This window comes from Macrosteles quadrilineatus, unplaced genomic scaffold (genome assembly GCF_028750875.1).
Source record: "Macrosteles quadrilineatus isolate MER2022 unplaced genomic scaffold, UCM_ALF_1.0 Scaffold_7__1_contigs__length_78375512, whole genome shotgun sequence".
In the NCBI taxonomy this organism is placed as follows: Eukaryota; Metazoa; Arthropoda; class Insecta; order Hemiptera; family Cicadellidae; genus Macrosteles; species Macrosteles quadrilineatus.
The window spans coordinates 46,166,687-46,180,827 of record NW_026542600.1 but is presented as its reverse complement, the minus strand read 5'-3'; the positions used below and the strand labels follow the sequence as shown (position 1 = coordinate 46,180,827).

The following is a 14,141-nucleotide window of genomic DNA, read 5'->3' as shown; positions in this document are numbered from 1 at the left end:
TTTGGACAAAGAGGTCAGGTTGATGTCATTTATACTGATTTTGAAAAAGCGTTTGACAAAGTCAACCATCTATCACTATTGTCAAAACTGGCATCTCCTGCAATGGTTTGCTGTTTTTTTTGACCTACTTACATAACAGAAAACAGTTTGTTCATTTTCAGGGAAGTTCATCTTCTGAATTTATTGTATCTTCAGGGGTTCCCCAGGGTCCGAACCTTGGCCCTCTATTATTCACAATCTTCATTAATGACTTTGTTAACAGTGTGCTGAATAGTAAAGTCCTTCTTTATGCTGATAACCTAAAGATCTTTAGAGAAATAAACGACATTAGTGATTGTCTTCTATTGCAACAAGACCTGGATAGATTAGCGGCTTGGAGTGATGTGGGAATAAAATTCCATTCCGATAAATGTTTTGTTGTCAGTTACACCAGACGCACTCACAATGCTGTTAACTTCCAATATTCCATGAATGGTGATTTACTGGGTAGTCGCAGTAGTGTAACAGATTTTGGTGTTACAATTGATAGCAATCTGTCTTTTTCTAATCACATAATCGAGTCTTGTAGATCAGCGTATCAAATTCATGGCTTCATATTCAGATAAGGAAGTTTTATAACAAACATTTACAGCCTCAAACTTTTATATTGCACCCTGGTACGGCCTTAACTTGAGTTTGGAGCAACTGTGAGGTATCCTCATCAAACCTATCTTGTTGACATGATTGAGCAAATACAAATAAAATTCCTTAGATATTTATTCTTCAAAAAATTTGGATACTTCACATTTGATGTATCTTAACACAATCTTTTAAACTTGTTTAAAATGGTCAGTTTAAAGCGACGTCGTGATATGGGTATGCTTATCTTTCTATACAAACTATTCAATGATAAGGTGTAATGGTCACATTTTATTGGGGGGTTCGTTTTAATTATTTAAAGGCCGCGAAGGCTTGAGCGCGCTTGACAACAATGTCACACATGTCCACTGCAGCTGGTCATGTCTCCTAGTTCGAGACTCGGCCGCTGTCACCTTGAAGCGCTGCCGTAGACGTGGTGGGGAGAAGCCGAGACCAGCGGACAATGGACAGTTCTTGAGGCAGTCGGCGTCGAGCGTTAGGTTCGCGCACACCAACCAACCCTCCTTAGGCCGTGCGAGCGAACCAAATAATAAGGTATCCGGACGAAGGCGAGAGTAACCCGGATGCAAATCTGGAAGTGTCGTGTTACGTAAGTACACTGTATATAGCTAGCGTATACGTTGTATTCATCCCCGTATCCACTTTGGCGAGGGAAATTGCGTTATTTATTAGGCTATTCTAGGACGTTTATCGTAGTTTATTATAGAATAACGTAGTTTATCGACCGACGCTGCGAGTGTAGTGTCGCAGTCACATACGCCGACTTTTAGTCATCCAAAGGGGTTTTGTTTTATTGTAATCAAGAGTTTTTATTTATTTTCCTTAAAGCCAAGAAGAATTGGCGTATGCGCCTTCTACGTTTTAATTTTATTTCATTATTTACTTATCGCGAGTTAGCGTAGTTTTTCTTAATTCCGAGAAGATTATTTTTAGTTTTATTTTGAGAAGTGAGACGTTTTGTTAAGCCTAGGAGCTGGGTATTTATTTTATTTTCTAATCTTCACCTAGTTAGCTATCAGCCCTAGTAGTTAGCTTAGACTTGGCCTTGTCAGCGCGTCGCTGTGCTGACACCAAGTTATAGGAGTAACCATAGTTAGTGTATTCCTTAATAGCAACTCGTGTACGGTGCGTCGACGTGCCGAGGTACACAGTGTGTACTTGTGTACTAGCAGATCGGCGCGACATTAACATCTACGAAGATCTAGAAGTGGTAAGCGAGCGACGAGGACTGTCAGCGAGACCCTGGACTACTCGAGCTGTCCGAGCAAATCGGAGGTAAGTTTACGATAGGTGCCCTACCCGACATAAACACCTCACAAAGTGGCGCCTCCGAACAGGGACATTGAAAGTTTCGTTATTATCGTAATATTCATACGTGCTTCACGTATTGGCGCCCGAACGGTAAAATCGATATCGTAGTGGTTTTTTCTTTGTAATATAAGAAAAAGCGAAAATGGTAGGATCGAGTGTTAGCGCGAAAACTACGCCTAAAACGGTCAGAGCGGTGACTGAATCGACCTCGACTACGACGACTACAACTGCCGGGTCTTTACAAGCTCAAGTAGCGCAAACTATTTCACAACCAACTGTGCCATCGACTTTAAGTTTTCCCGCTACGACCGCAGAGGCTACTCAGCCTCAAGTAGGTACAACGACGACACAGTTAATGGTACCAACGACTTTAAATTTACTTACTACGACTGATCGTACGTTGACGTCTAAGAGTCCCTCAGAGGATGACCCGCGAATTGGGTGGATTCACACGTTAACCAAGGATGAACTTCGTTACGAAATGAGTCGATACGGTTTGCCGAATATGGGGACAGTCGAGGAACTTCGAAAATCTTTTTGTAAATTTTGGAAACATGGCATTCCCCGAGCAGTGTACGGTAAGGACGTGAATGATAGCGTGGACGGTGCGACTGCACTTCCACTCGGCTATGACACGGGATATGTCGACTCGCGACCAGGTGCCAGTGACATACGAAGTGCGGAACTTGACAGAGTACGGGAGATAGTTGGTTTGCCCCCAGGAACCAACTTTGAGGACGTTTGTCGTTCGTTATCAAGCCTAACAATGCGCGCTGATAACAATCAGGCCAACAATCAGGCTAGTAATTATCCAGTCAATATGACACAATCAGATCGTTTTACAAATTCCGAGGGGTTAGTGTATAGTACACTAACCAGACCAAGTGTTAACTATGCTTTCGACACCTCCCACTCTACAGATTCGATTAATCGAACTACGGTGCCCGGTACCGGTCAGCGACCGTACGGTGGGTTCGCGAGCGAACAACTAGGTATTGCTACACAGGCAAGCGTGAATCACGGATTCAGTAGTGGTTTGCCTTCGTGTCACGAAAATTCGAACGTAATTCGTAAGGTTGGCGTTGATGTCTCGGCATTGTGTAATTTAGTTCGAAAGTGGAACGTTCGTTTTGACGGCTCTAAAGACCCCGTTTCTTTCTTGGAACGCCTGGAAGAGCTTATGGAGGCCTACGAAATAAATAAGAACGATATTATACGAGCACTCCCCGAGCTACTACATAGTAATGCACTGTTGTGGTATCGAAACTATAAAGACTCCTGGCATAATTATGAGTCATTTAGATCGAGTTTCGAACTACAATTCCTACCACCGGGATACCAGCGAAATCTAGACGAAGAAATTCGGCGTCGTACTCAAGGTGACAACGAAGCTTTTAGAAACTTTGTTGTGGCTTTAACTACTCTCATGCGACGCAAGGGAACTCTCAGTCTCCACGAACAATTGAATATTTTGTATACAAATATGAGACCCGAATATAAGTTGACGATGAGGAGACACGATTTTTTCTCGGTCGACGAAATGCTCAGACAAGCGGAACACGTTGAGAGCTATTTTAGGGAAAAATCTCTTTTCCGTCCCCCTCCCCCTCCGTCGGCAGCGTTGGTCCCCGAAACGGCTTATCACCCGAGACGAGGACGCGATAATAAATCAGGAGATCATTTCGGAGTTTCGACGATTGGCGAGTGTCAGTCATCAAACGGCGTGACGGGACGATTAACCGAGAAGCGCGTAGGCTTCCGGTCAGAGGCAAGACCACGTAGGTCACGAGAACACTCTCCGAACCCCCGGACGGGTAATTTTACGAGGACTTCGTCATCTACTAAACCACGACGTAACTCGGAGCGTGAGCGCGGAGGTTCACCCCGAGAAAACAATGCAGTTTCGCGATGGGCGAATAACATGAGAGAAAAATCATATCTCACATGTTGGAACTGTGACAAGAAAGGCCACATGTTTCGTGACTGCCGTATGCCAAGAACTCTAAAGTGTTTCTATTGTAAAAAGATGGGTATCCGAACCCATGATTGTCGGTGTCGAGAAAATTACCAAATGAGGTCAACTGAATCCTCAGTAGTGCCTTCTACGAAGACCTCCCCGGACTGGTGCGCTTGGTTAGAGAAAATTAAGAAATTCCCGGAAACCGAGAACGCTCAGATTCAGACTAACGACAGACGACCGCACGTATCGGTGACGATAGCAGGGCGAGAGTTCGCCGCGCTAATAGATACAGGTGCCGTAGTCACGTTGATCGGCACGGCGGTGGCACGTCACTTGGAACAGTCTGGAATTATGTCTGTTTTGACTCCTATGGTAGTGAGACTCGCCAACGGTAGTTATTCGAAGTCGCACAAGTCCTATCACTTCAAAGGTCTATTGAAAGGACGAATGGAAGAGTTCCATGCTCTGTATCTTCCCTCGCTTACCAGTGACATAGTTCTCGGGATCGATAGCTTAGAGCGACTGAACTTGGTGACATACCACGTGGAGGTAGAGAATACGAGACCGGACGCGGCTGATGGAGTGAACGAACGGCACGGTGTTGAGGCTCAGTACCAGACAGGTACCGCCAACAATGTGGCTGGTGCGTTATCGCGACCGGCAGAAGGTGTCGCCGAGTATACCTCCATCGAGACAGAGGTGTGTCCCCTTCAAGTATGCGTTAACTCGGACGCTAAAACACCAGGGAGTGATCCAGAAAGGTTGAATAAACGATCTGGTGGCACAGACAGATGGTACGATAAACTTTGGACCAAGGTGAATGTTAATCCCGGGAGTTTCGATAAATACATTATTCGTAGCGGCAAGCTATTTCGGTTGAACGGTCGGAAGGATACGGACAGTGATAGTCGCGATCAGAGAAGGAGGATGGGTGCTCTTAAAAACGAGCGCCAAATGTCCGTTGCAAGTCGAAAGGATAATCAGTCGTCGCCGAGTGATATCCATGTCAAGCGTAGGAACGGTTTCCTGAGGTTGTGCGATACAACTCAGCCAAATCGTAGATTGACATCTAACTTTGACAAACAGGTCGATACTTCTCTTTTGCATAGGCGTGAGAGGAGAGCGTTCTCCCCGCCAGAGAAGAAGGGCCGAGCGTTGGGTGCGGGGATGGTTTGTCGCCTCGCCCACTAGAAGAAGCGTTTGTACGAGCGAAGATACCTGTAGGCAGGTACTTTTTTTTTTTTTGTTTTTTTTGTCGCCAAAGTGAAAAGGGGGTGTAATGGTCACATTTTATTGGGGGGTTCGTTTTAATTATTTAAAGGCCGCGAAGGCTTGAGCGCGCTTGACAACAATGTCACACATGTCCACTGCAGCTGGTCATGTCTCCTAGTTCGAGACTCGGCCGCTGTCACCTTGAAGCGCTGCCGTAGACGTGGTGGGGAGAAGCCGAGACCAGCGGACAATGGACAGTTCTTGAGGCAGTCGGCGTCGAGCGTTAGGTTCGCGCACACCAACCAACCCTCCTTAGGCCGTGCGAGCGAACCAAATAATAAGGTATCCGGACGAAGGCGAGAGTAACCCGGATGCAAATCTGGAAGTGTCGTGTTACGTAAGTACACTGTATATAGCTAGCGTATACGTTGTATTCATCCCCGTATCCACTTTGGCGAGGGAAATTGCGTTATTTATTAGGCTATTCTAGGACGTTTATCGTAGTTTATTATAGAATAACGTAGTTTATCGACCGACGCTGCGAGTGTAGTGTCGCAGTCACATACGCCGACTTTTAGTCATCCAAAGTGGTTTTGTTTTATTGTAATCAAGAGTTTTTATTTATTTTCCTTAAAGCCAAGAAGAATTGGCGTATGCGCCTTCTACGTTTTAATTTTATTTCATTATTTACTTATCGCGAGTTAGCGTAGTTTTTCTTAATTCCGAGAAGATTATTTTTAGTTTTATTTTGAGAAGTGAGACCTTTTGTTAAGCCTAGGAGCTGGGTATTTATTTTATTTTCTAATCTTCACCTAGTTAGCTATCAGCCCTAGTAGTTAGCTTAGACTTGGCCTTGTCAGCGCGTCGCTGTGCTGACACCAAGTTATAGGAGTAACCATAGTTAGTGTATTCCTTAATAGCAACTCGTGTACGGTGCGTCGACGTGCCGAGGTACACAGTGTGTACTTGTGTACTAGCAGATCGGCGCGACATTAACATCTACGAAGATCTAGAAGTGGTAAGCGAGCGACGAGGACTGTCAGCGAGACCCTGGACTACTCGAGCTGTCCGAGCAAATCGGAGGTAAGTTTACGATAGGTGCCCTACCCGACATACACACCTCACAAAGGTAAGCCCCCGCGTTGTCCAGTCTGTCTTTCTCACGGACTTGCCTAGGGGCTTAATCACCCATCAACACGATGATAAGACTATATAACTCAATATCGAACAACATTGATATTTTTAACGAGCCTAGCCTTTAAAAAAATCTTTAGTCTCACATAATGGTTAATGTTATTTATTTCTCTCTCCTTCATCAGTTATCAGTTATCGTGTGTCTCATGTTTAGCTTCTTATCTTATTTATTTGTGTTGTATTGTTAATCACTCTTATTTGTTGTTATTTAATGCTACTATTTTTTATTGTTGTTGTTATTTAATAATTAATATTTATTATTATTTGTGGTCTATGAATGTTTCACTTTAGGCTATATTCAATTTCATGAACTCATAGCATGTTCTCAATTTTGTATAAACTAGGATAGTGCTGCAATGTAAATGGGATTTGTATTCTGTTAATTCTGTTTAATTCTGTTAACGCATATAGTGAATAAATAATACTGAAATAATTTAGTAACAAATATTTAGCATGAACAGACAACTCATTGATATTGTAACTAATTCAAATTGAAGGCCTTTATCAACAACAAATTTTACAAAGATCATTATATTTACCAAGCAAAGTCTAATCATTCCTACATTGTATTATTGGAATTTTATAACAACATGCAGGGTGTTCAAAAAAGGTGGGGAAATAATTTACGTAATGATTCCTTTTGACCCAAGAGAGAATAAAGAGAAAATCAAGAACAAGTTTTTTTATCGCTTCCTTAACCAGATATCCGTCATTCTGTATTTTTCATATAACATTTTTTATCTTGAAATTTTTCAACCATCTAATACATACCAAGTTTCATAAAAATCGGTTGAAAAATGTCAAGGATAAAAATGTTTATGTAAAAAATACAAAATGGTGGATAACTGGTTAACAAAGCGATTTTCGAAACAATCTTATTCTTGATTTTCTCTTTATTTTGACCCAAGGAATCACTACGTAAATTATGTCCCCACCTTTTTTTCGAACACCCTGTATGACTGAAACAAATTTTTTGTCATGGGAAGACTGCAAGAGTGCAAGTTGTAGTTGAAATACCTACAGTGTTGCCTATATTGTTGAGCCCCGTGAGTCCCTTTTGGTCATGAGATGTCTTGGATGATTTGCTCGGTGAGGACAATTCACGGTCACTCTCCTGAAAAAAAAATTTATCATAAAAACACTTATCTACAAGTTTTAGGGTTGCATTGATTAGTGGCTATCTTCACCATATAAGAGATATTTTGAAATTGTTATAGTTTTCAAGCAGAAATTCATATAACAATTATTTTAACTTTTCAATTTGTTTAGGCTTGTAAATTTTCAAACTGTTAAATACTCAATTAACAAACAATAAAGATCTTAAGTTCAGAAAAATCACAATTAGTATAGTAGTTAAACAAGTTATATTCATTTAGAGTGATTTAAAATTTAGGGATATCACAGTGAAAAAGAGATAGGGAATATTTAAAAGTTGAAAAGAGCAGCTTTTACTTTAAGTAATCACAACCACAGAACAGTATAAAGTATAAAGGACACCTTAATTGTTGTGGCTTTCAGAAATGTCAACACAAGCACTTCTAATAAAAAAATATAAGTAAAAAATAAAAATACTGATTTTGTTTTGAATGAAGTGCAAGTTTCAACCCTTACAAGGTAGAAATGAGAAATAACTGTTAGTCACTAAACCATTTCCCCAATCCCCTAATTGTTTCTTTTCAGAGACAAGGTACATATTATTAGTGCCATGATCACCTCTATAAACCTCAGATTGTTAAATAAGAACAACAAATCTACTTATATATTATTCAGTTCTGAAAATCTTTGTACAACTAAATCTAGCGTTCTACTGGACCAATTTATTATTTAATGGGTCCATTGGAAAGCTTAATTTGTGTAGATTTGGAAATAATTATGATTTATAGTGAAAAAAAAAACATGTTTTCCATAAGAAATACCCCCGTTTTCACATATTTTATTTGGATGCAACTTTTGGCTGCCTTTTTTGAGTGTTTTTAAGAAATGCTATCAATTAGTAGGAAATTTGATTCTCTTTCAGAATATAAGGTACAGAGCCGTATTTCCCTGATGGCGGACACGGTGGTTGCCGGGGGCCTCGGCCTAAGAGGGGTCCTAACTTGGGGCCTATTCAATGTGTTTATATACAAGAATGAATAAAGTAGTTTTGAATTGAATTGTTTTTCTTTATAAATTTATTTCACCGACCATCTTTTTTGCGGGAGACAATGAAATCAACGCCACCGCAAAGATCTTCACTATTTCTCCGTTAACAAAGGAGTTGTCACTATTCAATTACGATTGCGGAAGATGTCCAGAATTGTATTGCGACCACAGGGGAGTCGAACATCATGTCCCCAAAAACATGGAGGATCTTTATGCATAATGAACGAAGGAGACGTAGATGACGTCTCCGCGGTCGCGCATGGCACTAACTATTTCTCTGCGGCCACAGAACACTTTCATGATTTCGCCGCGATCGGAGGTCTCCGCTCTCGCGCAAGCCACAAACAGTTAGTTACTCCACGGCCATTGGAGACGTTCGTGATTTCACTGTCATCGGAGGAGACGATGATGACGTTCCCGCGCTCATGCAAGATGCTAACTATTACTTCATGGCCATAGGAGATGTTCAAGATTCTAGCATGTTCAGAAAACACAGGAGACATTCATGATTTCGCCAGTATTGCAGAAAACAAAGATGGATGTCTCCATGATGTTCACTATTTTGCCCTGAACGTAGACACAACCTTTCACAATCCCTTCGCGACCGCGCAAATGTGCACGATTTTACTGTAACCGCAGAAGACCCTAACAATTTGGAGTCTCCCTAATTCTTTTCTGCCGATCAGATTGTTGAAAACAATCGAGTTGAAGCAATGCCTCGTTTCTGCCTTTAAGTTCTAACCTTCCGAAGAATCAGAATATAGAGGGGTCTCACTGGTGAGAGCAGCCGGGGCCTCATCGATTCTAAATACGGCCCTGATAAGGTACATATATAAGGTATAATATTAGATATATAAGGTACACTCGCCTTTCGGATCTGTTTCGCTCCCTTTTTACTGACCTTGCAGTTGAAGTTAAATCAGTCATTTATTTGGGGAATACAAATATTGATATGTTGTCACAAACCTGCGAAACAAATTACTTGTGTAGGCTGATGAGAGAATCTATCACTATACAAATTGTCAACAAGCCTACAAGAGTGACAGAAACCTTGGCAAAATTGATTGACCACATCATAGTAGACAAATCAGCCGAGATTGAAAGAGTTGGGAGTCATAGACACCCTGACACTTCTGAAGTCAGTGTAGCCGCAAACCTGAGCCCGTCCAGCCCTGCGCACGGTGTTATCACAGTATTTCGTTATCTAAATGTTTCGTACGTGTCGTGTATGAGTGATGAATGTAAAATGTGTCTGGACTATTTATTTAATACATCGACGCTGTTGCTACAAAGCAACATAGAAGCAAATTCAACCTAGTGACAGTGGAGCTGAGGATGACCTGATGGTTGAAACGCGTACTCCACAGCAATTTATGGATTGATGACGTAAGTTATTTAATTATTTGATAACTCAATCCGTTGTGCTACAATCTCAACATAATAATAATACTTTAGTCCAAATTTTAAATTTTTTGTGGTGTAAAGGATTTTATTTTTGAGGGGATCTTATTATATAGACAAATCCTCATATGGATGGGTTTTTTTTTTAATTGGGGTCTGGGCGGTTTTACGTTCAGGGACTTGTATACTATAACCACCTCAAGTGGCATGTTCCCCGCCAGAACTGAAATATTCTGCCACCTTATACAACTATACATCCCCACTAATTGTAAGTAAAAAATATGAATAAATTATTAAATCAGATTAAAACTGTTCTAGTAAAAACAAGTGAATCATCCTTGGAATCATGAGTTAAACCAGTAACACTCGACTAAAATAACTCATTTGTGTTGATGTCATTAATGTTGAGTGGTCAAGAACAAATTTTAAATAAACTACCTTTTAAAAATATTTTTATGATAAACAATGTCACTACTCCTAATTGATAACAATAGTATTTTTAAACTAATACACACCTAATCACATACATCACCTAAAAACATGGTTAGTTGATTTAGTATTACTTGATGTTTACCTTTCTTGATAGGACCAACGTTTTTTTATAAATACAGCCTCTTGAAACACAGCTAAAAGACACAGTGTTCACCTTTTCATCCATGGAATCAAACACACCCAATCCAAAAGAGCACAAAACACTGAAGAGCAAAATGACCCAACAGACGGACACAGTCCACTCAATAACTCCATCTGGCCCCGAAGTCACACAACATTTGTTAAATTTCTATAGGCAGTGCCGTATTTCTAACGAGGGAGGCTCCCGGCGGCTCTCACCAGGGAGATCCCTCTATTATAATTCTTTGGTGACAATCCGATTGGCAAATGGACATGGAAGGCTAGGAGACCGGCTAATAAATAATTGCAGTATATTTTTTATGATAATATTTAGCAGACCAGACTTGTTTATATTGGTTTGGGTCAATGTTGACTTTTGAGTTTCGAGTTGAAATTAGGTTATTAAAATTTAATCAAATGATTTAATCAAATCTGGGTTGCTTTGGTAAATTAAATATTGTTTGAAAAAAAATAATTTTTATAATATAGTTGGTCTAAACAACTTGTGCAATTGCAATGAATTCGTGGTAACGAAACAAAGTTGAAAATAAACAAAACCGTTCTCTGTCACAATTCAATTCAATTCAATTCAATTCAATATTTCTTTATTCATTGAAGCACAAAGTACATGAATAGTGTCATTCTCTTAAATGTTTTTATATTACAATGTTATATTCTATGGATACAAAGTTCTTAAAATCTAACATAAGTTTATACAAATTACAAATGAATGCTCCTTCTAAAAAATTTAAAGTTCATCAAGGGAATACAATACCTTGTTGATGAGAAATGTTTTAAGACCCCTCTTAAATTCGACCATGCTTTTTGCCGATTTAATTTCATTTGGAATTTTGTTGTAAAATTTGGAGCCGGTATAACTTGGTTTTTTACTGTAAAGTACTAATCTGTGGCGGTTTAGAGCAATGTTGGTTTTGTTTCTGGTATTGTAGTGGTGGTGTTCACCAGTTAACGCCAATTGAGAAAATCTGTTTTTAACATATAGAACTGTTTCATAGATGTACAATCCATATACTGTCATTATTTTTAATGATCTAAAATGCTCTTTTGAAGTTCTCGAGTCAAGGTCCAAAATAATTCTTATAGCTCGTTTTTGTAATTTTAGGATTGTTTCTAAGTTATTGATAGATGTAGCGCCATACAGAGATATTCCAAAAGAAATAACAGAATGTATGCACGAAAAGTATATTGATTTTAATGTTACTTGATCAAGAAGATTTTTTAATCTAGTTAATGCAAATAGACCAGATACCGTTTTTTTTATTACTTTGTTTGCGTGAGAATTCCAAGTTAAATTTTTGTCAATTTCAAATCCTAAGAATCTAATATTTTCTAATTCTTCAATAGGTTTCTGATTAATTTCTAGTGAAGGATTAATTGAAAGTCTTGTACACCAACCAACCAGATCATTAGTGTCCCCTGCGGTCACGGTAAATTAGTTGGATTGATAGCAAAGGTTTCCTACATTTACAGTGGAGTAGTGATCTTTCGCAATCATGGAGACATCTGGGCTTGCAGCGTAACAGTGAACACACCACGCAATTGCAGACGTATTATAATTATCTCCCACGAGTGCGGCAAAATTGTCACTTTCGATCGTGCAATCTTTACGGATGTTTTTGGTTATCTCGAGGAATACCAGTTTGACTAGAAAATCAAACCGCTTAACAGATTACGGGTAAAGTTCATAAAAAAAATTCCTTTAAGGCAGTGGCGGCTAGCCCATAAGGACTCTCGGACGCCGCCCTCCAACAATACATAAATAAATTACATTTTAATATTCTTCGGTTAAATTAAATTAAAATTACTTTAACGAGTACTTAAAACAATATACAATATAAATATATCAAATAATTGGATAATTCAATTCAGTAATGAGTTATTTTTGATTGTCGCTTGCTTAGTAAGGACGGTGCGGATGGCGGCCAGACCGTCCCAATCCCAATACATGTAGTCTTATGGAAGAACAACCGAACAGCGCTGAGGGTGCCATGACACATGGTTCACACTTTCTGGAAAGTCAGTGGAAATCAGGCAAAGTCAGGGAATTATAAAAAGGTCAGGGAAAGTCAGGGAACACTTGAAAAAAAATTCTGAAAGTCAGGGGAAAATGTGTTTTTTTAAAGTCGGGGAATTCTTTAGTTTTGAGTTTACGCTTCAAAAAAGTTACTGCGATGACAAAAAAACTACAACTTCTCTCTGGATAAAAATATTCTTGTGAAAGTTGAGTCTATAAAAAAAATGTAGTATACTTGTATATTTTTTATGCAATTTTGTGCAATATTCTTGATTGCTACAATATTACTATTAATATTAATAAAGTTCTAAGCAATAATTGTTTTCAGTTTTGCCATCAAATTACCAATTCGCTGTTAGACAGTCTGCCGTGTTAGGGAAACCAAATTAACCTCAATTCTTGTGAGCGTGTTTATTCGGACCTGTTATAAACCAGAAGAGATTTGTTTCATTATATAAATAATTGAGTTTATTATCTAGAAGGCCATGAGGAAGACACAGAGAATAGGCGAAGAGGACCGGGTCGCTGTCTTGAAAAATTCTACGAGTAAGCATCCCCATTTTGTTACCGCTTTTTCTAAGTCCAAATAGTAGTAATATATGCGCATATATTTGCATTTATTTTATCTGTCGACGAGTGTATAATCAGTTATTTTACTTTGTGCGCGTGTGAAATTATTTTAATTAGATTAACATGAGACAATAAAATTGTATCGGGCCATAAGGAGTTTGGTCCAAATAGGCAAAGACGCCTTGCAGAAAAAATCTGGTCTGCAAAGAAGGAAAAATTAAATTTTTACTTAAATTCAAGCATTTTATTGAAGTTTAAAGTATTTTATCATCTGGAGAAAGGTATTTTGTTGTACATAAGTCTATTTGTTCAAACTAGCCTCTCTTGTGATGGAGTAATGAACTCTTTGAAATTTCCACACTCATGCCTAGGGTTGCCCCTTTTTAGGCCCAGGCCTATTGTCTTACTTGCTACATCATATGGTAATCAAAAAGAATGGCTTTGAAACAAATATTAGGGAAATACGAGAGTTCATTAAGGACTAGGAGTTTTTTGAAAATTACATTGAAAGATTCCAATTTTTCTTAAAGTAAATTCAATTGAGGACAATGCTAAAGTCCCCCTTTTCATCTCCCTTATGGGACCAGATATATATAGCACTCTCGAAACAAAGTTGTGAAATCACCAATTAACTTAACTGGCAACCTCTCTGTTTTAAGATGTTACTATTATATTAAATTCAATAAATACTTACAAGTGAACATTATTAGTACTAATTGTTATCTGGAAAATTAATCTACACAAAAATAACTAGGGTTGGCTTATTTCCTTAGCACACACACTAAATAAATATGTAAATATGACGTATAAAAATATTTTGAAAATATGTAAATAATCTACAGCCTAAGACATTTTAAAGCAGGAATGTGATTGTAATATGAAATGATGGGGCCAGATGGAGAGACTGAAGTAAAAATACCTCAGTCTCTCCACATGTTGAGGTTGGCAGAGTGTCAGGTGTTGACTTGCAACTTAAATAGACCAACACTGGTCAGCGGTATTAGGATTGATAGAGGCTTGTCGATCAGCTGTTACATAGTAAATTGTTAAAAAAAAATTATATCC

The 14,141-nt window shown here is 39.0% G+C and overlaps 1 protein-coding gene across 1 annotated transcript in view; it reads right to left on the bottom strand.

Moving 5' to 3' along the window:
- LOC128997864 (ubiquitin carboxyl-terminal hydrolase 2-like) overlaps positions 1 to 14,141 on the bottom strand; it is a 65,823-nt gene that overhangs the window by 17,771 nt on the left and 33,911 nt on the right. The window contains exon 6 of the mRNA XM_054423637.1: positions 7,338 to 7,430. Coding sequence (XP_054279612.1) covers positions 7,338 to 7,430 — 93 coding nt within the window. The remainder of the gene's footprint in view (positions 1 to 7,337; positions 7,431 to 14,141) is intronic.